Source organism: Phoenix dactylifera, chromosome 9 (genome assembly GCF_009389715.1).
Source record: "Phoenix dactylifera cultivar Barhee BC4 chromosome 9, palm_55x_up_171113_PBpolish2nd_filt_p, whole genome shotgun sequence".
Classification (NCBI taxonomy): Eukaryota; Viridiplantae; Streptophyta; class Magnoliopsida; order Arecales; family Arecaceae; genus Phoenix; species Phoenix dactylifera.
Window position 1 is genome coordinate 1,735,456 of NC_052400.1, and position 25,438 is coordinate 1,760,893.

General features: G+C 38.0%; 1 protein-coding gene and 1 long non-coding RNA gene across 3 annotated transcripts; one reads left to right on the forward strand and one right to left on the reverse strand.

Annotated features, from left to right (window-relative positions):
- Positions 1-5,639: 5,639 nt before the first annotated feature.
- LOC103695502 lies at positions 5,640-7,000 on the reverse strand. Its single transcript, XR_005513226.1, has 2 exons — positions 6,624-7,000; positions 5,640-6,551 (listed from the first exon to the last, which is right to left on the reverse strand). It is a non-coding gene; the product is annotated as an uncharacterized LOC103695502 (long non-coding RNA).
- Positions 7,001-16,478: 9,478 nt separating this feature from the next.
- LOC103695503 lies at positions 16,479-24,864 on the forward strand. 2 transcript variants are annotated; one of them, XM_008776854.4, is made up of 4 exons: positions 16,479-16,750; positions 23,096-23,260; positions 23,356-23,407; positions 24,443-24,864. In XM_008776854.4, the coding sequence occupies exons 1-3, from the start codon at positions 16,510-16,512 to the stop codon at positions 23,400-23,402; spliced, it is 453 nt and encodes a 150-aa protein (XP_008775076.1). In that variant the 5' UTR covers positions 16,479-16,509; the 3' UTR covers positions 23,403-23,407; positions 24,443-24,864. The 2 variants fall into 2 exon arrangements, with proteins under 2 accessions (XP_008775076.1, XP_038985698.1); XM_039129770.1 differs by lacking the exon at positions 24,443-24,864 and adding an exon at positions 22,383-22,541 and having other exon boundaries at positions 16,501-16,750; positions 23,356-23,571.
- Positions 24,865-25,438: the final 574 nt, after the last annotated feature.

Here is a 25,438-nt window from a genome sequence, read left to right on the forward strand (position 1 = left end):
TATATTGACTTATGCTGGTTGGCATGCATTAAATATCTATTATAGGCATATTGCCATTTTAAGTCTTTAATATAAAAGAAATCTTTAAGACCTCTTTGGTTTTAACTAATGAAACCCCAAACCATATAAAAGCATCTTAATTTCTTGCTTTTTTTAATTCTAAAAATAACTCTTAGCACCTTTAGTTTGATTTCTCTCTTAGAAGCCTCAGTAGAATATCCAAGACTTCTATAAAGAAGGGATTATAATATTGCTAGACTACAAGTATAAAAAAATGAACAAAGACATTTCAAATTAACAAGCAATAGAAAAATCAAGTTAGCAAGAAAGAAGTTTAATTGAAATATTTAAAATCTAAAAGCTTTTATTGAAGAAGGAAGAAGGAAACATCTGAACCAAGAGATAAAGATGAGATTTAATGCATTAAACATTTAACTATAAACTAATTTTTTTCATAAATTTTAAAATTTAGGTTTTAATTAAATTGTTTCAGATCTAATATTTTTACAAGTTGCATTTATTTGAGATCTTCTATATATATACTTTAGTTTCTTAATATTGCTTAAAGGAATTCATTACATTTGATGCACGGTAAACATTTATTGCACCATAACTGTTTTCTTGAATATATCTATTATATGAAAATTTTTCAGGCACTACTTTCTTACCCTTCAATGTAAACATCATTGCCCTCCCCCTCCCTCCCCATCCCTTGTTATTATCACTAGATTTTTCTACGTGAACAGCATTGCGATGGGGAAGTGAAGGTGGTACTGTGGTAAGCAGCATCTCCAGAAGACCAAGGGTGACAGTGAAGAAGATGTCTACCTCGGAGATCCTAGTAGGAACCTGATCGACATCTTTAGAAATTTTTTTGAAGTAACTGTAGATGGTAGCCATTATTACTCTGAAAGCAGCAACAATAACTGATGCGGAGAGGTGAAAGAATCGCTTCAGCTCTGATTGATGAACTTCATAATCAGTAACCTCGCGGGTTTGGCCTGTGTTACTTCCTTTGTAACAACAGAGAATAACAAGCTGCATTCCAAGCATAATGGTGACGAGCTTGCCATATTTTGGATTCAGGAGAAACAGAAGGCTGGCTGAAGTTAGCATTGTAAGAACGCCAGTGATATAAATTAGAATCTTGGCGGCGACGTAAAAACGTTCGTTGATGCGTCCACGCGATGGCCTGTAAGAAGTGAGCAGCATCAATGCGAGATCAGCTAAGAATGTGAAGAATATAAGGCTACGACAGGCCATGGCGTAGAAGCTAATGGCATATACGGCTCTCTTTACGGAGATAATAGTATGTCGCCGATGTTCCACTAATCATTACCATATCCATTTTGACCAGTTCGAAAATCGTTTCAACCAAACTACGATGCCAGAAAGTGAAAGACCATGTGGCATCATAGTTTGGTTGAAATGATTCTCGGACTATTCAAAATAGATCATGGTAATGATTAGTAGAACAGCGGCGACATACTATTATCTTCATAAAGAGATAACCGAACATGTCATTAGCCTCTACGCCATGGCCTGTCGTAGCCTTATATCCTTCACATTCTTAGCTGATCTCGCACTGATGCTGCTCACTTCTTATTGAGTATCGCATTGACGTAACAACGAACGTCTTTACGTCGCCGCCAAGATCCTAATTTATATAACTGGCATTCTTACAATGCTAACTTCAGCCAGCCTTCTGCTTCTCCTGAATCCAAAATATGGCAAGCTCGTCACCATTATGCTTGGCATGCAGCTTGTTATTCTCTGTTGTTACAAAGGAAGTAACACAGGCCAAACCCGCGAGGTTACTGATTATGAAGTTCATCAGTCAGAGCTGAAGCGATTTTTTCACCTCTCCGCATCAGTTATTGTTGCTGCTTTCAAAGGAATGATGGCTACCATCTACGGTTACTTCAAAAAAATTTCTAATGATGTCGATCAGGTTCCTACTAGGATCTCCGAGGTAGACATCTTCTTCACTGTCACCCTTGGTCTTCTAGAGATGCTGCTTACCACAGTACCACCTTCACTTCCCCATCGCAATGCTGTTCACGTAGAAAAATCTAGTGATAATAACAAGGGATGGGGAGGGAGGGGGAGGGCAATAATGTTTACATTGAAGGGTAAGAAAGTAGTGCTCGAAAAATTTTCATATAATAGATATATTCAAGAAAACAGTTATGGTGCAATAAATGTTTACCGTGAATCAAATGTAAGGAATTCCTTTAAGCAATATTAAGAAACTAAAGTATATATATATAGGAGATCTCAAATAAATGCAACTTGTAAAAATATTAGATCTGAAACAATTTAATTAAAACCTAAATTTTAAAATTTATGAAAAAAATTAGTTTATAGTTAAATGTTTAATGCATTAAATCTCATCTTTATCTCTTGGTTCAGATGTTTCTTTCTTCCTTCTTCAATAAAAGCTTTTAGATTTTAAATATTTCAATTAAACTTCTTTCTTGCTAACTTGATTTTTCTATTGCTTGTTAATTTGAAATGTCTTTGTTCATTTTTTTATACTTGAAGTCTAGCAATATTATAATCCCTTCTTTATAGAAGTCTTGGATATTCTACTGAGGCTTCTAAGAGAGAAATCTAACTAAAGGTGCTATGAGTTATTTTTAGAATTAAAAAAAGCAAGAAATTAAGATGCTTTTATATGGTTTAGGGTTCCATTAGTTAAAACCAAAGAGGTCTTAAAGATTTTTTTTATATTAAAGACTTAAAATGGCAATATGCCTATAATAGATATTTAATGCATGCCAACCAGCATAAGTCAATATATCTATTTCACAAGTATTGCCTGTTGCGCTAGTTTGACTCTCCAACAAGCTGAAATCCAGCAGAGCAAATGTCATCCAAGCAATGGTAGAATAAGTAGGCACGCTCACAGCCATTGCCAGGCTTTGTGTTCTTGGACGAACACAGGCTGGACATCAAAGCTGAGGAAATGAAGAAATGCATCTCTAGAGGTGGAAGTCCTTCTCTTTGCTGCTGAAGTGCCCCGAGTAAACCGTCATCATCAATGCTGCAAAACTGAAAGTGGTAATGGTGATCCAGAAGGTGCCAGGCTCGCTTTCATGACCTATGGCACTATGAGCTTGGCTCGGATAAAGCCAGAAAAATGAATTTCTTGAAAAATTCAGCGGCAACTGATAGCCCTGTCAGTACTAGCCAACCAAACAAATAACAGCTGCGGACTTTGATAAGGGTAATGAAGCGCGATCTAGCATTGCGATGGGGAAAGTGAAGGTGGTACTGTAGTAAGCTGCATCTCCAGAAGACCAAGGGTGACAGTGAAGAAGATGCCGACCTCGGAGATCCTAATAGAAGCCTGATCAACATCTTTAGAAAAATTTTTGAAATAATCGAAGATGGTAGCCATCATTCCTCCGAAAGCAGCGACGGTAACTGATGCGGAGAGGCCAAAGGATAGCTTCAGCTCTGATTGATGAGTTTCATAATCAGTAACCTCGTGGGTTTGGCCTATGTTACTTCTTTTGTAACAACTAAGGATGAGAAGCTGCATGCCAAGCATAATGGTGACGAGCTTGCCATAATTTGGATTCAGGAAAAGCAGAAGGCTGGCTGAAGTTAGCATTATAAGAACGCCAGTGATATAAATTAGGATATTGGCGGCGACGTAAAGACGTTCGTTGTTACGTCCATGCGATACTCAGTAAGAAGTGAGCAGCATCAGTGCGAGATCAACTAAGAATGTGAAGGATATAAGGCTACGACAGGCCATGGCGTAGAGGCTAATGACATATACGGCTCTTTTTACGGAGATAATAGTATGTCGTCGATGTTCCACTAATCATTACCATATCCATTTTGACCAGTTCGAAAATCGTTTCAACCAAACTACAATGCCAGAAGGTGAAAGACCATGTGGCATCATAGTTTGGTTGAAATGATTCTCGGACTATTCAAAATAGATCATGGTAATAATTAGTAGAACAGCGGCGACATACTATTATCTTCATAAAGAGATAACCGAACATGTCATTAGCCTCTACGCCATGGCCTGTCGTAGCCTTATATCCTTCACATTCTTAGCTGATCTCGCACTGATGCTGCTCACTTCTTACTGAGTATTGCATGGACGTAACAACGAACATCTTTACGTCGCCGCCAAGATCCTAATTTATATCACCGGCGTTCTTACAATGCTAACTTCAGCCAGCCTTCTGCTTCTCCTGAATCCAAAATATGGCAAGCTCGTCACCATTATGCTTGGCATGCAGCTTGTTATTCTCTGTTGTTACAAAGGAAGTAACACAGGCCAAACCCGCGAGGTTACTGATTATGAAGTTCATCAATCAGAGCTGAAGCGATTTTTTCACCTCTCCGCATCAGTTATTGTTGCTGCTTTCAAAGGAATGATGGCTACCATCTACGGTTACTTCAAAAAAATTTCTAATGATGCCGATCAGGTTCCTACTAGGATCTCCGATGTAGACTTCTTCTTCACTGTCACCCTTGGTCTTCTGGAGATGCTGCTTACCACAGTACCACCTTCACTTCCCCATCGCAATGCTGTTCACGTAGAAAAATCTAGTGATAATAACAAGGGATGGGGAGGGAGGGGGAGGGCAATAATGTTTACATTGAAGGGTAAGAAAGTAGTGCTCGAAAAATTTTCATATAATAGATATATTCAAGAAAACAGTTATGGTGCAATAAATGTTTACCGTGCATCAAATGTAATGAATTCCTTTAAGCAATATTAAGAAACTAAAGTATATATATATAGGAGATCTCAAATAAATGCAACTTGTAAAAATATTAGATCTGAAACAATTTAATTAAAACCTAAATTTTAAAATTTATGAAAAAAATTAGTTTATAGTTAAATGTTTAATGCATTAAATCTCATCTTTATCTCTTGGTTCAGATGTTTCTTTCTTCCTTCTTCAATAAAAGCTTTTAGATTTTAAATATTTCAATTAAACTTCTTTCTCGCTAATTTGATTTTTCTATTGCTTGTTAATTTGAAATGTCTTTGTTCATTTTTTTATACTTGAAGTCTAGCAATATTATAATCCCTTCTTTATAGAAGTCTTGGATATTCTACTGAGGCTTCTAAGAGAGAAATCTAACTAAAGGTGCTAAGAGTTATTTTTAGAATTAAAAAAAGCAAGAAATTAAGATGCTTTTATATGGTTTAGGGTTCCATTAGTTAAAACCAAAGAGGTCTTAAAGATTTCTTTTATATTAAAGACTTAAAATGGCAATATGCCTATAATAGATATTTAATGCATGCCAACCAGCATAAGTCAAAATATATATTTCCCAGCACAAAACTTCCCTAAAGACATGCCATATAAGACATCAAAAATGCTATACTCACAAACAACCATGAAAATATGATGAGAATGCATGACTTTTTTTCACCATGTCAGCAATAGAATTTGGGTTAGTTACAAACACATACATCTCATGAAGACATCAAAAATGTTATACTCACAAACAACCATGAAAATATGATGAGAATGCGTGACTTTTTTTCACCATGTCAGCAATAGAATTTGGGTTGGTTACAAACACATACATCTCATGATGCTGACATGCTTCCAAAACACAATTAGATAATTATGGCACAAAGAAATCATCAGTTCACTAGTAACATGCTTACATGGTTGCCCAATATTATTCTATAAGGATGTAATCAAGAGACATAAACGTACAATCTGTACGCATCATGACCTGAACCTTGGTTCAGAATAAAACACAAAATATAGAAGACTAAGTAAACGAAGGAAACCCCAAAGTTGGGGAGGAGAGGAGGTTTGATGAGAATACCCAAGAGCGAGGATCTGTTCACGTTTGGTTCCATTGTCGAAAAGAGAAGACCAGGAGAAGTGCCAATAAAATTCTTTGAAAGCCATGTTCAGTTAGCAAAAATATAATTTGGTGGAACTACTAAAAATATCAGTAAAAAATATCCATACTCCCAGATAAATTAGTTCAACTAGAAACAACACTAGAATCTGAAGAAGAGAAAGTGACAGAGAATAATATCAAATCGTCCTTGAGGAATTTCCCTCAGAAAAGGAAGGTCAGAAGCTACTCATAACAACTCATTGAAGAGATGAAGCAACAAACAAAATCCAAAAAATAAACTAAGTGATGCGCAGACGACAGATTCCAAAGACCTCATGTGATTTATAGTTTGAGATGCAGGAATTGAAGTCCATGGTGTTTATTATTTATATATCATTCCGTCCATGCGATTGATAGTGATAGCACATGTGATTCATGGGTCTTACTTCAGAAATTCACAAAAATAAACTCAAATCACTAATCTTTCAAAATATCGTAGAATCATCATATAGATAAGAACTATTGGAAGCGATAGGATCTTCAAATTCGAGGCAAATTCTTCCACTAAAACAATGGAAATCAACTTTGCACTCTTGGAAGAACGGAACTCCCTGCCGGAGCTTAGAATATGCCCTCAAATGGTGAATCCGCTCAGGACTACTCCGACTCACTTCCTCAGACTTTAATTTGTTTTCCCTTCATCAGGTCTGAAACAGACACAAGCATCCTCAGCTTGGGTCGATCTTTCAACCTTTTATAACCAAACCTCATGTAAATACCTTTTCGATGAATAAATTGGGCGATTAATCCTCCCAGTTCATCAAAAAAAAAGTAGCCAAACTGGGACATCTCAGAAAAATAAAGTGAGATTCCAAATGAATTGGAGAGATTTCTCACAAGAAAATTCTGGGCTTTTCATCCGATAAATAACCAAGAAAAATTGAAAAGGTATATGATATTTGTGGATAAAAATTAAACTTTGAGTTGGAGATTTGGGATTATGTGTCAAGCCAAGACCCTCGAACTTGAGTAAGAGAGAGAAAAATCAAGAAAAAAGAAATCTACAAGCTGACATGGGAAGAAAATCGTTTGCCGCTCCTAGCTTCAGAACATATCAAAAGAAAACCAAGTGTGCTCGGAAAGTGAATTGAGATCACCCTACCTGAGGCGCTTCCCAATTGCCCATCCTCTGGAGACCCATTGTCGCGTCAGGTCAACCAGTTTCCTCCCTCTAACATCAATATATATAATCAGACACCAACAATATTAATTTTCCAATTTCAAACTCTTAATATCAGAATTATTCTTAGTCCTATTTTTCAATCTTATCTAATTCAAAATTAAATAAATAAAAATTTAGAGTCTTACTCAGAGACTTGAGCATAAAAGCACTTGCCCAGAGCTTTCTTGCCCGAATGATGGTTCCTCTACACCGCCATCTCCTCTTGTACCAGCGGTCGCCCATCGCTGGTTTCTCCACTCCCGATGTGGGACTAAGGTGGTTTTTGGCACCGTACCAACGCAGGCTTCAAAAATTATTAGTAGAATTAATTTCCTACTTACATTGTACCAGGCTAAATTAAAGGCGCCTTAAAATGTTAGTGACCGGGTGGACCATTTTTGTGATGGTAATAATAGAGTACATCTGCTGAAGTTCACAAGCCATGCAAGGAGAAAAGGAATGACCGTCTGTGTCCGTTCCAGTTACGTGTTTTACAGGGAGAAAAGCATTGATTGCAAATTTCTTTATCCACCCTCTCCTACACCTTGTGATGCTTGGTGTGGTGCGAGAATGAGATCCTTGCAGCTTTTTAATTTTCCATCCAGCTTTCTCATCTCTATATCTAGAATTCTATCAAAACCAATTCTTAGATCCTCTTCTACCCTGCATTTGAGCTTCTAAGCAGCCAATAATGGAGGTCCTCGTCTTTCCATTCCATTTTTGCAACCATCCAAGCCTCATTGCTTCGCCCCCTCTCCATCACCAATCACTCTTATAACACCCTGCTAGTATGTGATATTTGTGGATAAAAACTTTGAGATGGAGATTTGCGATTATGTGTCAAAACCCAAGACCCTCGAACTTGAGTAAGATAAAGAAAAATCAAGAAAAAAGAAATCTACAAGCTGACATGGGAAGAAAATCGTTTGCCGCTCCTAGCTTTAGAACATATCAAAAGAAAACCAAGTGTGCTAGGAAAGTGAATTGAGATCACTCTACCTGAGGCACTTCCCAATCATCGATCCTCTGGAGACCCATTGTTGTGTACACCGGTGTCAGGTCAACCAGTTTCCTCCCTCTTTCCTCTCTTTCCTGCAGTCGTCCTGCATCACCCATCATCTTGAGACGGAGGTTTTCTTTGTGAGCACGGTTTAGGTGGAGAAATGCAAGAAAAATGTTGTAAGAAAGAAAGAGAGGGATAGGGAGGTTTTAGAGTCTAATTCAAAAATAAATAAATAAAAATTTAGAGTCTTACTCAGAGACTTGAGCATAAAAGCACTTGCCTAGAGCTTTCTTGCCCGAATGATGGTTCCTCTACACCGCCATCTCCTCTTGTACCAGCGGTCGCCCATCGCTGGTTTCTTCACTCCCGATGTGGGACTAAGGTGGTCTTTGGCACCGTACCAATGCAGGCTTCAAAAATTATTAGTAGAATTAATTTCCTACTTACATTGTACCAGGCTAAATTAAAGGCGCCTTAAAATGTTAGCGACCGGGTGGACCATTTTTGTGATGGTAATAATAGAGTACATCTGCTGAAGTTCACAAGCCATGCAAGAAGAAAAGGAATGACCGTCTGTGTCCATTCCAGTTACGTATTTTACAGGGAGAAAAGCATTGATTGCAAATTTCTTTATCCACCCTCTCCTACACCTTGTGATGCTTGGTGCGGTGCGAGAATGAGATCCTTGCAGCTTTTTAATTTTCCATCCAGCTTTCTCATCTCTATATCTAGAATTCTATCAAAACCAATTTTTAGATCCTCTTCTACCCTGCATTTGAGCTTCTAAGCAGCCAATAATGGAGGTCCTCGTCTTTCCATTCCATTTTTGCAACCATCCAAGCCTCATTGCTTCGCCCCCTCTCCATCACCAATCACTCTTATAACACCCTGCTAGTATGTGATATTTGTGGATAAAAACTTTGAGATGGAGATTTGCGATTATGTGTCAAAACCCAAGACCCTCGAACTTGAGTAAGATAAAGAAAAATCAAGAAAAAAGAAATCTACAAGCCGACATGGGAAGAAAATCGTTTGCCGCTCCTAGCTTTAGAACATATCAAAAGAAAACCAAGTGTGCTAGGAAAGTGAATTGAGATCACTCTACCTGAGGCACTTCCCAATCATCGATCCTCTGGAGACCCATTGTTGTGTACACCGGTGTCAGGTCAACCAGTTTCCTCCCTCCTCTCTTTCCTGCAGTCGTCCTGCATCACCCATCATCTTGAGACGGAGGTTTTCTTTGTGAGCACGGTTTAGGTGGAGAAATGCAAGAAAAATGTTGTAAGAAAGAAAGAGAGGGATAGGGAGGTTTTAGAGTCTAATTCAAAAATAAATAAATAAAAATTTAGAGTCTTACTCAGAGACTTGAGCATAAAAGCACTTGCCCAGAGCTTTCTTGCCCGAATGATGGTTCCTCTACACCGCCATCTCCTCTTGTACCAGCGGTCGCCCATCGCTGGTTTCTCCACTCCCGATGTGGGACTAAGGTGGTCTTTGGCACCGTACCAACGCAGGCTTCAAAAATTATTAGTAGAATTAATTTCCTACTTACATTGTACCAGGCTAAATTAAAGGCGCCTTAAAATGTTAGTGACCGGGTGGACCATTTTTGTGATGGTAATAATAGAGTACATCTGCTGAAGTTCACAAGCCATGCAAGGAGAAAAGGAATGACAGTCTGTGTCCATTCCAGTTACGTGTTTTACAGGGAGAAAAGCATTGATTGCAAATTTCTTTATCCACCCTCTCCTACACCTTGTGATGCTTGGTGCGGTGCGAGAATGAGATCCTTGCAGCTTTTTAATTTTCCATCCAGCTTTCTCATCTCTATATCTAGAATTCTATCAAAACCAATTTTTAGATCCCCTTCTACCCTGCATTTGAGCTTCTAAGCAGCCAATAATGGAGGTCCTCGTCTTTCCATTCCATTTTTGCAACCATCCAAGCCTCATTGCTTCGCCCCCTCTCCATCACCAATCACTCTTATAACACCCTGCTAGTATGTGATATTTGTGGATAAAAACTTTGAGATGGAGATTTGCGATTATGTGTCAAAACCCAAGACCCTCGAACTTGAGTAAGATAAAGAAAAATCAAGAAAAAAGAAATCTACAAGCTGACATGGGAAGAAAATCGTTTGCCGCTCCTAGCTTTAGAACATATCAAAAGAAAACCAAGTGTGCTAGGAAAGTGAATTGAGATCACTCTACCTGAGGCACTTCCCAATCATCGATCCTCTGGAGACCCATTGTTGTGTACATCGGTGTCAGGTCAACCAGTTTCCTCCCTCTTTCCTCTCTTTCCTGCAGTCGTCCTGCATCACCCATCATCTTGAGACGGAGGTTTTCTTTGTGAGCACGGTTTAGGTGGAGAAATGCAAGAAAAATGTTGTAAGAAAGAAAGAGAGGGATAGGGAGGTTTTAGAGTCTAATTCAAAAATAAATAAATAAAAATTTAGAGTCTTACTCAGAGACTTGAGCATAAAAGCACTTGCCCAGAGCTTTCTTGCCCGAATGATGGTTCCTCTACACCGCCATCTCCTCTTGTACCAGCGGTCGCCCATCGCTGGTTTCTCCACTCCCGATGTGGGACTAAGGTGGTCTTTGGCACCGTACCAACGCAGGCTTCAAAAATTATTAGTAGAATTAATTTCCTACTTACATTGTACCAGGCTAAATTAAAGGCGCCTTAAAATGTTAGTGACCGGGTGGACCATTTTTGTGATGGTAATAATAGAGTACATCTGCTGAAGTTCACAAGCCATGCAAGGAGAAAAGGAATGACAGTCTGTGTCCGTTCCAGTTACGTGTTTTACAGGGAGAAAAGCATTGATTGCAAATTTCTTTATCCACCCTCTCCTACACCTTGTGATGCTTGGTGCGGTGCGAGAATGAGATCCTTGCAGCTTTTTAATTTTCCATCCAGCTTTCTCATCTCTATATCTAGAATTCTATCAAAACCAATTTTTAGATCCTCTTCTACCCTGCATTTGAGCTTCTAAGCAGCCAATAATGGAGGTCCTCATCTTTCCATTCCATTTTTGCAACCATCCAAGCCTCATTGCTTCGCCCCCTCTCCATCACCAATCACTCTTATAACACCCTGCTAGTATGTGATATTTGTGGATAAAAACTTTGAGATGGAGATTTGCGATTATGTGTCAAAACCCAAGACCCTCGAACTTGAGTAAGATAAAGAAAAATCAAGAAAAAAGAAATCTACAAGCTGACATGGGAAGAAAATCGTTTGCCGCTCCTAGCTTTAGAACATATCAAAAGAAAACCAAGTGTGCTAGGAAAGTGAATTGAGATCACTCTACCTGAGGCACTTCCCAATCATCGATCCTCTGGAGACCCATTGTTGTGTACACCGGGTCAGGTCAACCAGTTTCCTCCCTCTTTCCTCTCTTTCCTGCAGTCGTCCTGCATCACCCATCATCTTGAGACGGAGGTTTTCTTTGTGAGCACGGTTTAGGTGGAGAAATGCAAGAAAAATGTTGTATGAAAGAAAGAGAGGGATAGGGAGGTTTTAGAGTCTAATTCAAAAATAAATAAATAAAAATTTAGAGTCTTACTCAGAGACTTGAGCATAAAAGCACTTGCCCTGAGCTTTCTTGCCCGAATGATGGTTCCTCTACACCGCCATCTCCTCTTGTACCAGCGGTCGCCCATCGCTGGTTTCTCCACTCCCGATGTGGGACTAAGGTGGTCTTTGGCACCGTACCAACGCAGGCTTCAAAAATTATTAGTAGAATTAATTTCCTACTTACATTGTACCAGGCTAAATTAAAGGCGCCTTAAAATGTTAGTGACCGGGTGGACCATTTTTGTGATGGTAATAATAGAGTACATCTGCTGAAGTTCACAAACCATGCAAGGAGAAAAGGAATGACCGTTTGTGTCCGTTCCAGTTACGTGTTTTACAGGGAGAAAAGCATTGATTGCAAATTTCTTTATCCACCCTCTCCTACACCTTGTGATGCTTGGTGCGGTGCGAGAATGAGATCCTTGCAGCTTTTTAATTTTCCATCCAGCTTTCTCATCTCTATATCTAGAATTCTATCAAAACCAATTTTTAGATCCTCTTCTACCCTGCATTTGAGCTTCTAAGCAGCCAATAATGGAGGTCCTCGTCTTTCCATTCCATTTTTGCAACCATCCAAGCCTCATTGCTTCGACCCCTCTCCATCACCAATCACTCTTATAACACCCTGCTAGTATGTGATATTTGTGGATAAAAACTTTGAGATGGAGATTTGCGATTATGTGTCAAAACCCAAGACCCTCGAACTTGAGTAAGATAAAGAAAAATCAAGAAAAAAGAAATCTACAAGCTGACATGGGAAGAAAATCGTTTGCCGCTCCTAGCTTTAGAACATATCAAAAGAAAACCAAGTGTGCTAGGAAAGTGAATTGAGATCACTCTACCTGAGGCACTTTCCAATCATCGATCCTCTGGAGACCCATTGTTGTGTACACCGGTGTCAGGTCAACCAGTTTCCTCCCTCTTTCCTCTCTTTCCTGCAGTCGTCCTGCATCACCCATCATCTTGAGACGGAGGTTTTCTTTGTGAGCACGGTTTAGGTGGAGAAATGCAAGAAAAATGTTGTAAGAAAGAAAGAGAGGGATAGGGAGGTTTTAGAGTCTAATTCAAAAATAAATAAATAAAAATTTAGAGTCTTACTCAGAGACTTGAGCATAAAAGCACTTGCCCAGAGCTTTCTTGCCCGACTGATGGTTCCTCTACACCGCCATCTCCTCTTGTACCAGCGGTCGCCCATCGCTGGTTTCTCCACTCCCGATGTGGGACTAAGGTGGTCTTTGGCACCGTACCAACGCAGGCTTCAAAAATTATTAGTAGAATTAATTTCCTACTTACATTGTACCAGGCTAAATTAAAGGCGCCTTAAAATGTTAGTGACCGGGTGGACCATTTTTGTGATGGTAATAATAGAGTACATCTGCTGAAGTTCACAAGCCATGCAAGGAGAAAAGGAATGACCGTCTGTGTCCGTTCCAGTTACGTGTTTTACAGGGAGAAAAGCATTGATTGCAAATTTCTTTATCCACCCTCTCCTACACCTTGTGATGCTTGGTGCGGTGCGAGAATGAGATCCTTGCAGCTTTTTAATTTTCCATCCAGCTTTCTCATCTCTATATCTAGAATTCTATCAAAACCAATTTTTAGATCCTCTTCTACCCTGCATTTGAGCTTCTAAGTAGCCAATAATGGAGGTCCTCGTCTTTCCATTCCATTTTTGCAACCATCCAAGCCTCATTGCTTCGCCCCCTCTCCATCACCAATCACTCTTATAACACCCTGCTAGTATGTGATATTTGTGGATAAAAACTTTGAGATGGAGATTTGCGATTATGTGTCAAAACCCAAGACCCTCGAACTTGAGTAAGATAAAGAAAAATCAAGAAAAAAGAAATCTACAAGCTGACATGGGAAGAAAATCGTTTGCCGCTCCTAGCTTTAGAACATATCAAAAGAAAACCAAGTGTGCTAGGAAAGTGAATTGAGATCACTCTACCTGAGGCACTTCCCAATCATCGATCCTCTGGAGACCCATTGTTGTGTACACCGGTGTCAGGTCAACCAGTTTCCTCCCTCTTTCCTCTGTTTCCTGTGGTCGTCCTGCATCACCCTTCATCTTGAGACGGAGGTTTTCTTTGCGAGCACGGTTTTGGTGGAGAAATGCAAGAAAAATGTTGTAAGAAAGAAAGAGAGGGATAGGGAGGTTTTAGAGTCTAATTCAAAAATAAATAAATAAAAATTTAGAGTCTTACTCAGAGACTTGAGCATAAAAGCACTTGCCCAGAGCTTTCTTGCCCGAATGATGGTTCCTCTACACCACCATCTCCTCTTGTACCAGCGGTCTCCCATCGCTGGTTTCTCCACTCCCGATGTGGGACTAAGGTGGTCTTTGGCACCGTACCAACGCAGGCTTCAAAAATTATTAGTAGAATTAATTTCCTACTTACATTGTACCAGGCTAAATTAAAGGCGCCTTAAAATGTTAGTGACCGGGTGGACCATTTTTGTGATGGTAATAATAGAGTACATCTGCTGAAGTTCACAAGCCATGCAAGGAGAAAAGGAATGACCGTCTGTGTCCGTTCCAGTTACGTGTTTTACAGGGAGAAAAGCATTGATTGCAAATTTCTTTATCCACCCTCTCCTACACCTTGTGATGCTTGGTGCGGTGCGAGAATGAGATCCTTGCAGCTTTTTAATTTTCCATCCAGCTTTCTCATCTCTATATCTAGAATTCTATCAAAACCAATTTTTAGATCCTCTTCTACCCTGCATTTGAGCTTCTAAGCAGCCAATAATGGAGGTCCTCGTCTTTCCATTCCATTTTTGCAACCATCCAAGCCTCATTGCTTCGCCCCCTCTCCATCACCAATCACTCTTATAACACCCTGCTAGTATGTGATATTTGTGGATAAAAACTTTGAGATGGAGATTTGCGATTATGTGTCAAAACCCAAGACCCTCGAACTTGAGTAAGATAAAGAAAAATCAAGAAAAAAGAAATCTACAAGCCGACATGGGAAGAAAATCGTTTGCCGCTCCTAGCTTTAGAACATATCAAAAGAAAACCAAGTGTGCTAGGAAAGTGAATTGAGATCACTCTACCTGAGGCACTTCCCAATCATCGATCCTCTGGAGACCCATTGTTGTGTACGCCGGTGTCAGGTCAACCAGTTTCCTCCCTCTTTCCTCTCTTTCCTGCAGTCGTCCTGCATCACCCATCATCTTGAGATGGAGGTTTTCTTTGTGAGCACGGTTTAGGTGGACAAATGCAAGAAAAATGTTGTAAGAAAGAAAGAGAGGGATAGGGAGGTTTTAGAGTCTAATTCAAAAATAAATAAATAAAAATTTAGAGTCTTACTCAGAGACTTGAGCATAAAAGCACTTGCCCAGAGCTTTCTTGCCCGAATGATGGTTCCTCTACACCGCCATCTCCTCTTGTACCAGCGGTCGCCCATCGCTGGTTTCTCCACTCCCGATGTGGGACTAAGGTGGTCTTTGGCACCGTACCAACGCAGGCTTCAAAAATTATTAGTAGAATTAATTTCCTACTTACATTGTACCAGGCTAAATTAAAGGCGCCTTAAAATGTTAGTGACCGGGTGGACCATTTTTGTGATGGTAATAATAGAGTACATCTGCTGAAGTTCACAAGCCATGCAAGGAGAAAAGGAATGAGCGTCTGTGTCCGTTCCAGTTACGTGTTTTACAGGGAGAAAAGCATTGATTGCAAATTTCTTTATCCACCCTCTCCTACACCTTGTGATGCTTGGTGCGGTGCGAGAATGAGATCCTTGCAGCTTTTTAATTTTCCATCCAGCTTTCTCATCTCTATATCTAGAATTCTATCAAAACCAATTTTTAGATCCTCTTCTACCCTGCATTTGAGCTTCTAAGCAGCCAATAATGGAGGTCCTCGTCTTTCCATTCCATTTTTGCAACCATCCAAGCCTCATTGCTTCGCCCCCTCTCCATCACCAATCACTCTTATAACACCCTGCTAGTATGTGATATTTGTGGATAAAAACTTTGAGATGGAGATTTGCGATTATGTGTCAAAACCCAAGACCCTCGAACTTGAGTAAGATAAAGAAAAATCAAGAAAAAAGAAATCTACAAGCTGACATGGGAAGAAAATCGTTTGCCGCTCCTAGCTTTAGAACATATCAAAAGAAAACCAAGTGTGCTAGGAAAGTGAATTAAAAAGCCTCAATCCTCTTTTTCCTGCTAAACCTTCAACCTTCCACATCCAATATTCACAAAACATTGATAGAATTACTTTGGCTTCTCGCCAAAATCTTTTTCTGAATCACAACCTTGCAATATGGTCTCCCAAGTAGCCTCATAACACTCGAGAGATTGATGAAAAGCTTAAAAATGATTTTATTAATGATTCAACATCAGACATCTCTATTCTTGATCCCTTTTGAGATCTACTGGCTTTTGTTCTAGGTTTTCTTTCAATGATGCCAACTAATATTTGGTATTGATGATGAGGTTTACATCGTCAGTGTCCTTTGACTACCGTTGGCTATAAATCTAAACCTAACATACAGTCCAAACCTTAACATACAACCCAAACCTAATGTAAAACTAGGTACTTATACCTAATTATGGATTCGAAAGTAATTGATGACTTAGTCGAATTTTTATGTATTAGATAGTAATTCTTCTTAACCCCAGCAAAAATTAGGCCAAAGATAGCTAGCTGTTCCCACGTACCCTCTAAGAACCGTCTGTCAAACCCCAATTTAAGCGGTGGCCTTCTAAAGAAACCATGGATTGAACGGCCAGGATCACAACTAGTATCATCATCTACGCCATCGGATTCGCCACAGCTCAACTTACCCAGGTGTTCCACCGCTGCAGTTCCGCTGTCTCTTGATGGGAAGTGCACTCCATGGACGACGGAGACCTACCGTCCGCCGACGGCTTGTCGGAGCGTCTCGCGACGGGAGGAGATGCGGCGGCGGTAGCAGCCGGCGCGGAGGAGTCCGGGCACCCTAGGGAAGGATGCGAGGCCCTAGCTAGGGCGATCTCCTCGACGCTGGGGAGTGTGATGAGGGAGTTCGATGCCAGAGCGGAGGGCGCGGCTCGGAGCCAGGACGAGCTCATTCTCTCCCTCGATCGTTTCGCCGGAGGCAATTCTTCTCTTTTTTCTCTTTTGAGCCTTCCTCGAAATGAGATATAGCTTTGTTTTCTTCTTCAATCTCTATTTTTCCGAATCTAGGTTTTAACGGAATTTGGACGTTATGAGATGTTGATGCACTATTCTTTCTGGTTCTGGAATCAAAATTGCTTTTTTAGTCGAATTTTAAGGATTTTGGAGGTTTTGTTGTCAGATTTTGATGGGAGAATTCTAGATTTTGATTGACATTGTGTTTCATTTCGAGAATGGAAAAACGTTCTGCTGATGTGCTACATATGGATCTGTAGTTGCTGTTTATTTGTTTTTTTTTTCGTAAAAGAATCAGTTTTCCTCTTTATTAATTTGTATGGAGTTTTTGAGGATCTGTTCTGAGATTGAATGGGAAAAGACCATGGATTTCGTTGGTGTTACGAGTTGAGTTCTCAGGAATTTGGTGTACAGAATGCTTCTCATTTGTTTGGAGCGTGCACTCTTTTTCCTGTTGCAAATAATTTTTCTCCAATTTAAGGGTTGAGATAGTTGAATTAGTTCTCGTTCTATCATTGATTTGGATATGTTCTACGCTTTGTCAAAGATTTAGCTTTTTGGTATTTTTTTTCTATTGCGTGGACACTGATACAAGAATTGGATTTGGACACGTGTTCGAGTATCTAACTTTGCAAGAAAAAAAGAAGACAAATATTTAGGTAAAAAAAATACCTAAATCAAATATACTTAAACATTTGACATCATGGAACATTAAAATATTCTATTTATGAAGGTCTTTTAATATGTATGTTTCTTATCTAAACCTTCTAATTAGCTTGAGAACTTTGTAAAAATGACATTTCACAAAATTATTTAGTATGTGAACTATTGAACAATCTTCAAAAGGAAGAAAAGACCATTTTAAACATTAATCTTGTATGTCGAACTCGTTGTTGGAGTGTAGTCCTCTACTAATTTCTAGAAACTGCAATTAATAAAAAATTGATACGTATACAAGTAACTGATGCTTATCCAATTTGGATGTGTATCCAACATGGACTATAAGATTTCTAATATCCAGATAACATAATTAGCAAGAGAACGAAAGAGATAACGGGATACTTAGAAAAAAATAATTCTAACTAAATCATATTGCGAATGCCTATCCCCTAGTCACTTAGAACTAGAAGGTGTCCTTTGCAAATGCCTGTTTGACAAGAGTTCACACATATATATAAAGTTGTATAAAAGGAAGCATTAAAAAGTGTTTTTTAAAATTAAAGTCAGTATGCATATTTCTCATTTAAACTTTGTAATTAGCTTAAGGGTATTAGAAAATGACATTTTACAAAATTATTCCTGACCAATCTTTGAAAAAAACAAAAGCTCTTTTTAAACATTTCTAATTGAGGGTTGAACTCATTGTTGGAGTCCAGAGTCCAACTCTCTACTAAGTTTTAAGAACTACATTAAAAACCTTACATTTGTATTCAAATGTTTGACAAGTTTCCAATTTATTTTCATATCCAATATGATTCTAGGAACTAGATGCAAGTGTTTAAGTAACCTATCTAGCATAAGGTTAAAAAAAGGAGATAATGGATGGTGAGAAAAAAATAATTTAATTATTTCATATATCTGCATATTGTATGAAAGGAGATATTGAAGGATATTATTTGTTAAAATGTTCCAATATGTGTATTTCTTATCTAAGCTTTGTAATTAGACTAAGAATTTTAGAAAAATGAATTTTGCAAAGTTATTTAAAAAAATACACTCTTGACTGATCTTTAAAAGGAGCAAAAACGTGCATTATTATTTTGTTTAAAATGATAGAAAACTATTTCTCTTTAAGGTTCCAATGACCTTTGGGATTGTATAGTTGGAGTGGAAGACCTAGAGCCTGGACTTATTCCAGCCAAACACTTTTTACAAACTAGGATAGACTAGAATAGGTTGTTCCTGGCCAAGCCTCCTATGCCCATTTTACTTGGCATAAATATTCCATATGAACCCTAGTATGGGCTTATGCCATGTTTTATGCTTTTCTTTGCCTATTTTGGTCAGTGCCCTCGAAAATTTCCTCCATTGTCTTTGACCCTAACCCCTCCTCTTCCTCTCTTTCCCAAGCATCTTACACCCTTTTTGCCCACAACGATCTCAATGCTAGTGCCACCTTCTGATGTTGTCAGGCTCCTCCCTTTGGTATGCAGTACCAGAAATCGGTAGCAATTGTCATCGTTTAAAGTGGTGGGGTTCTTCCGCTGATCTTCATTATGCTACATCTCTTGATTAGCTTCCTTTATTGTACTCCGTTGTTGGCTATAGCTGCATCTTTCATGGTGTCTGCTTGATTCCCCACTGTGGCTTCAACCTCTATCTTCCCAAAATCCTAGCGAGGTACCCTACCTCTCTTTATTTTTTTTTGTGTGATTTGTTTGAGCTATGCTTTTAGAGAAAGGGAGTATGATGTCAATGCTAGAATGCTCGATGGAATGGGAGAAAGTGGTGTGTCGGTAATGGAATCATTCCACTATCTTCTCCCATATACTGAGCACCAGAAATTGAGCATGAAAGATGAGATGAGATAAATCCACACAATCTTCATATAAGTTTTATAAAATTTATTATTTTTTTACTTCCTTTGGAGGCATGGATTGAATTTCAAATTGTAATTTTATAAAGTTAACACACGGCTACAATCTTTCTACTGGTTACCTACAATCATTTAGATTCATTCCAAATTCACCATAACAATGACTTCATGATTATTTGTGCCTAATTCTATGTTAGGTTTATAGTATCATATTCAAATTGATCTATGTCATTGAAATTTTTTTTGATGTATTCATAAAACTAGTTAGAAATATTTTGACTAATTTTATCTGGTTTTCAATTAATGTTGGTATACATATTTTCTTGCATCAAAGATCTGATTCATTACCATTTAGGCATAAAGTTTTTATCTATTGTTTTCCCTAAGTTTCAAGAAGATTTTTTTATCCCAGAAAGTTATTGTTCTCACTCTATGTTCTTTTCGTTTGCAAATCTTTAAGCATGGCAACAAATTTTAATTGCCCTTAGGAAATGATCATCCTAGAGCAATATAGAGATTTGCTATCTAGTAGAAGTGCACCAATGATCCCTAAAAGTTGATTGGCTAATTGGATGGATCTACTAGAAGAACAGTCGATAAGAATATTGAAGGATCAGTTCCTTTTGGATAATTATGGAGGCAGACAATTTACAGAAGAGAGTTGGAAGGTGAAAGTCCCAGTCTTTATCCAGGAAACATGGAATATTTCTGATAAGAAAAAGTTAAAGAATCAGTTAAAAACTTTGAAGTTGAGGTTTCCACTACAGTGGCTCACAAGCAGAAGTGGAAGGGTTGAGATTTTGTTAAAAAACGTACCAACTATGAGATCACCAAAGCTTGGTTTATGGTATTTGCAGTAACTATATGTAGTCACTCATGTTAATTCGTAACTTTAATTAAACTATCCAACATCTCGAAGTTTTAAGCTTTTTTTTAATATATGGAAAATTCTAAGTATGCTTTTTTGTATGTACAAGGCATTTTCGGTTCAAGATTTTATGTGGAAAGAGCACAACAGTTGGGAAGCATGGAAATACCAACATGATGAATGATGATGGCTCTAAGTATGACAATTCTAATGCCAGATCAGATAACTTGAAATTAATCCATATGTTTGGTCTTAAATGAAAAGGCAACATCATCAAATCATGCCTTTGAGGGGTCCACCACTCCTTTATGATATGGTTTCCATTTGAGGGTTTCCATTTGAGTGAAGCTAATGCAAGTGTGTCGAACTTTTATCTTATAAATATCCCATCTAATAATAAAATAACATCCTTTAGCAAGAGGTGGGGTATTAGTTCATCTTCTTTAGCTTCATGCACTAGGAGAGCAACGGCAAAAGTGGAGGTACTAACAAATATTGCATGATTTGGGAGGAAGGGGTGGGGATTGCTCAAATAATTATTGGATAATAAGATAGCTGTTAGGGCAAATGTGTATGTAAGTAGGGATCGCACAACCTAGTTAAGAGAGTTCCAGGATTGACCATAGAACGGACATTGGCTGCATTCGGGGCACTAAATAATGAAATCAACTTGGATGTTTTCATGAACCTAAATGTAAATGAGCACTCTCATGAAATAATACAAGAAATAACCTATGATTCCTGTGAGTTATTAAAGTATTCTTTCTGAAATAGTCAAACATTCTTTGTTGAGGTTTTAGTATATTGCCTAACCTTCCAACTACATGTTCTATATCTTGTTTAGTTCTCTATATAGTAACTGTCCTATTATTCAAAAGTACTTAGTTGCGAAACAAGTTTGTCTAACTTTTTTCTTTAGGTGGTCACTATGTTTAAGACACTAGATTAGTTGGCCTTGGTTTAGGCACATGAAGCCTGTGTTGCTGGCATTCAATTCCTTGGATGCAGCCAATGCTCCTTCAATAGCAATACAAAAGTATTTTTAACCATGCAATCCCGGATCGACAGTAGTCATATTCTTATTTAGTAGTTGCCAAGCAATTTTCAACCATTTCCTTTCAGACCATGCAATATCCTTTAGTACGTCTGAGTCTATCTCATTCTATGTAGAACAAAGATAGAGTAGATGGAATGTAGATTTAGTGAGAATAGACATGAAAATGTAATAACAATTAAGAGTGATGGACGAGAGATACCAAATAGTGATTGGTTTTGTTATTTAGGATCAATTATGCAAAATAGATGGGAGATAGTTGAAGATGTATATAATAGGATTGAAGGTGGTTGGATGAAGTGGAGATGTATCTGGAATATTATGTGATAAGTGCATACCTTGGAGACTTGAGAAAAAATTTAATAGAACTACGATAAAGACCGCAGGATAGCTTCGGGTGTTAGGCAATAAAAGAAGTACATGAAAACAAGTTGATTGTGGTAGAAATGCGATTGTTAAGATGAATATATGGTGAAAGATGGATATATGGTGAAAGTTGGAAGGAAGGATTAAGAAATGAATATATTGGAGGAGACATAGAAGTTGTACAAATTCGTAACAAAGTGATGGTAAAGCGATTGAGATGGTATGGCCGAAAATTCGAGGAGGCTTTAGCAAGGAGAGGTACTTTAGTATGTTGAAGGTTGTTAAAAAAAGGGTGGGGTGGGGGGGGGGTAAACTTGAGATAACATAGATAGAGATTGTGAAGAAGGATATAAAGATACTTCCAATAACATCAAACATGGCCCTAAATAGGAATACTTGATGAATTAGGATCCCTGAAGCTGGCTCTAAACAGTAGGGAAAAGGCTAGATGGTTATGGATATGCTTATGCTTTCAAAAACAAATTTAGTAGTTCTTGCTTGTATTATTTATGCGCATTCCTTCGTCAGAGCACATTTAAAGACCTCAGAGACTGCCTTCTCTCTAGTTTTGAATTATGAATAAATAGTGAAAAGTGAAATAGATATTGCAGGCTTCTGCACCAAAAAAAATTGACATCAATTATGTGCTATTCTAAGAATGTCAGATATAATTTCATCTTTGACTCTTCGTTGTGTTTTTGTTTCCTGTCACTTCTCTTCTTTTGTTAATATGTTTATGCTCATGTAAATCTTCTGTCTTCCCTCTAATCTAGGAGTTGCTTAGATGCTTCATTCCCATGTCTATGTGGTATGCCCAACCGGGTGGAAAAGGTTGAGGAAGAGTCAAGGAGAGGGAGAAACTTGTGGGATCTGGGCAGGCAATGGATCCTACCCACCCAAGAATTTATGGGTGCTGGATTTCAACCAAAAAGGTCTTTTCCTGCATCCCAAAAGTTTTGGTTTGCAGGACTTGTTCCCTCCCCTGATTTATATGCTTTGCCCTCTCCCTAACCTATCTTCTACTTCCTTCCCAATCATTGGCAGGACATCACATGCATGTGGAAGATGTGTCCAAACAGCCCAATATATCCTAAGTTATTTTTCTGTAAAAGTTATATCATTTATTTTACTATTATTTTGATACTTTTTTACACTTAAGTTCTCCTTTAGAACATATACACAAGTATTTTGCATATCCTATAGCACCAATATTCATGGAGAGTCCTGCCCAAGGCTTGTGCCTTAAACCCTCACTCAGGCATAGATCATACCTCATCTGTTGAAATCTACATAACACAATTTGACTTTAGTCCTTTTCCTTTAAATTAGCTACATATTGTCTGAATAAAATAATGCAATCTAAGCTATTTTGAGCAGCTGTACTCAAACAATATTCTTTTTCTTTCGCGTTGGTATCTAACATGCATTGGCCCGTGCACATTTGTTGGCTTTTTTATAGTCATCCTATATTATGTTGTTATTGCAGAACTAGATAAGCTATTAGAAGATGCACCCTTGCCATTTATTATGCAACATGCAACCAAGATCTCCTCCATCCGTAAGAGAGTTTCAGCATTGAACTTGCTCTTGAAGTCAATACAGAGGCGCATCGATAACATAGATCGCATGCTTTCTACAGGCATACCAAATGGTAGTAATGACCTTGTTAACAACTTCTGTATCATTTTCACTCTTTCTATTTCTATAATAGCATCAGTTAATGAGATCATTAAATTTTCTCTGCAGATAATGTGCCACCTGATATAGTGGAGACATCATCACCGACTTTGTAATTCTGGTATTTTCATTTTTTCTGTAAGCAATCTCAAGTTAATCATAAGCTTTAGTTAGTCATTGGATGATAAAATTTTAAATGTGCACTTACAGAATTGCATATGATAAACCAGTAGTAGAGGCTAGACTGTGCAGAATTATGTTTTTAACTTATATATATATATATATATATATATATATATATATATATATATATATATATATATATATATATGCCACACCCACTGTCTTTTCTGAGTATATGCTCATGTTTTGATAAATTAAGCAGTGAAGGTGAACTGAATTTCTAGGGTCCTTAGCCATTTCCTTTCTAATGTGCATCTGATTAAGAAGATGTTCTTAACGCTTGGATTCAACTTAAGAAATTGATACAGTTTCTAGCAGCACATATTCTTCATGGTGTTGATGCTACATTTTAGGTAATGCTTATCTAGGATCTTTCTTATGCTTAAATATTGATGAGGTATTCAGAATATAACCAATTTTAGGCTGGTTTTTAAAACCCATTCTGAAAATTATTCTCACAAAATAAATCAATGGGCTATTAAATTGTGTGGTTATATGAGAAGAAAACTATGCTATTCACCAGCAGGAACAGTAAACCTTAAGGAGCTCAAGTCTATTTTCACTACTCAGTGGTTGCTGTACATGAAAGTGATGTGGACAAGTCTCTGAAACCATCGGCTATTTTATGATCAGATTGGGTTCATAACTTTATTAGTTTCATTTCATATAGGTAAGCTCCTGCCTACCACCAGTCCTCTTATTTGAGTGCTGATGCGAAGAACTTTTTGCATTCTGAAACCTTGGAACATGATATGACATTGTTGTAGCTTGCCGTGATATTTAATTAAACGCATGTGGGAAGAAGCAAATGACTATTACAAGCCGATTTTGTTTAACCAAAATTGCAATCGCTTTAGATATGTTGGTATCAATTTCATTTCAAGAATTATGGTTGCATTAGATAAGTATTTTTGGGGTTTAGCAGAAAGGATGTACTTCTGAGTTGCTTATATAATTTATTACTGATTTCCAGGTTTAGGGCCCATGGTATCTGAGCTCCATTTTTGAAACTTCAGACTGATCCAATTGATTTCCGCATATATGTAATTCTATATGGCAAAGAAAGTATATTTCTAGATGATGGAAAAATTGTCGAGGCACAGTGCACTTCTATGAAGAAAGCCATAAAAGTTCTGCTTTTATCCCCTTAATAATAAATTGCAGTCCATTATACCCCATGATTTGGAAGAGGAATTTGTCTCTCATGTTTAGATTGATGGTGACCTTGCTCATGCAGCAGTAGCAGAAATTTCATAAAGGAATGTTACTGTAACTGTGTCCAAGTTTTACCTGGAAAACTTTAAAAGACGAGATTTTAGTTTGGAGAATTCAGACAAGATCATTCTTGTTCACTTTATTTTATATTTTTGAAAGATGACTGTATAAGATCTTTGACATGCATAGTTTTTTCCCCAGGGTTTAATTATTGTTGGAATTTAGGGTATTCTTGTAAACTGCAGCTAGTTCTTGTATCTGGGAATTCCACTTTGAAAGACCCTAATAAGATTAACTGCAACTAATATGTACCAAAGTAATCTGCCGTATGGTCCCTTCCAGAGCACTAGTTATTTGTGGATGCATTTTGGGAGATGAAATGGAGCCAAGGGGAATTGGATGAATCTTGGCTACAAGTGCTTGTGTGTTTTTAAGTGCTTTTGTTTGTTCCTATGATAACTAAGGTTCATTAAAAGCTGCAGCCCATGGTTTTTCTCATGGTATGTACTTGGTTCTACAGCTTAGAGTACCAAAGGCTAATATGAGATTGTATAGGCTTGGTGCTATGCAAAATATATACTTTGTAGTGGGCAACTTTTCTTAACATATATTCAGAATTTAGTAAAGAATGTTCTAGACGAAGGTTTGGTGACGCTCTGGTAATGTGTTTCCATGAAGAGCTGAAAAAAGGCTGCTGATTGTATATGAAGTTACATTAGGACCAAGGAGGAACTAATGCTTGACTCTATTGCTA

Coding starts and splice junctions, on each gene's coding strand:
- LOC103695503 (XM_008776854.4), top strand. CDS start 16,510: ATGGACGACGGAGACCTACCGTCCGCCGACGGCTTGTCGGAGCGTCTC. Junction 16,751..23,095: donor CCTCGATCGTTTCGCCGGAG/GCAATTCTTCTC, acceptor TTGTTATTGCAG/AACTAGATAAGCTATTAGAA. Junction 23,261..23,355: donor TTCTACAGGCATACCAAATG/GTAGTAATGACC, acceptor TTTTCTCTGCAG/ATAATGTGCCACCTGATATA.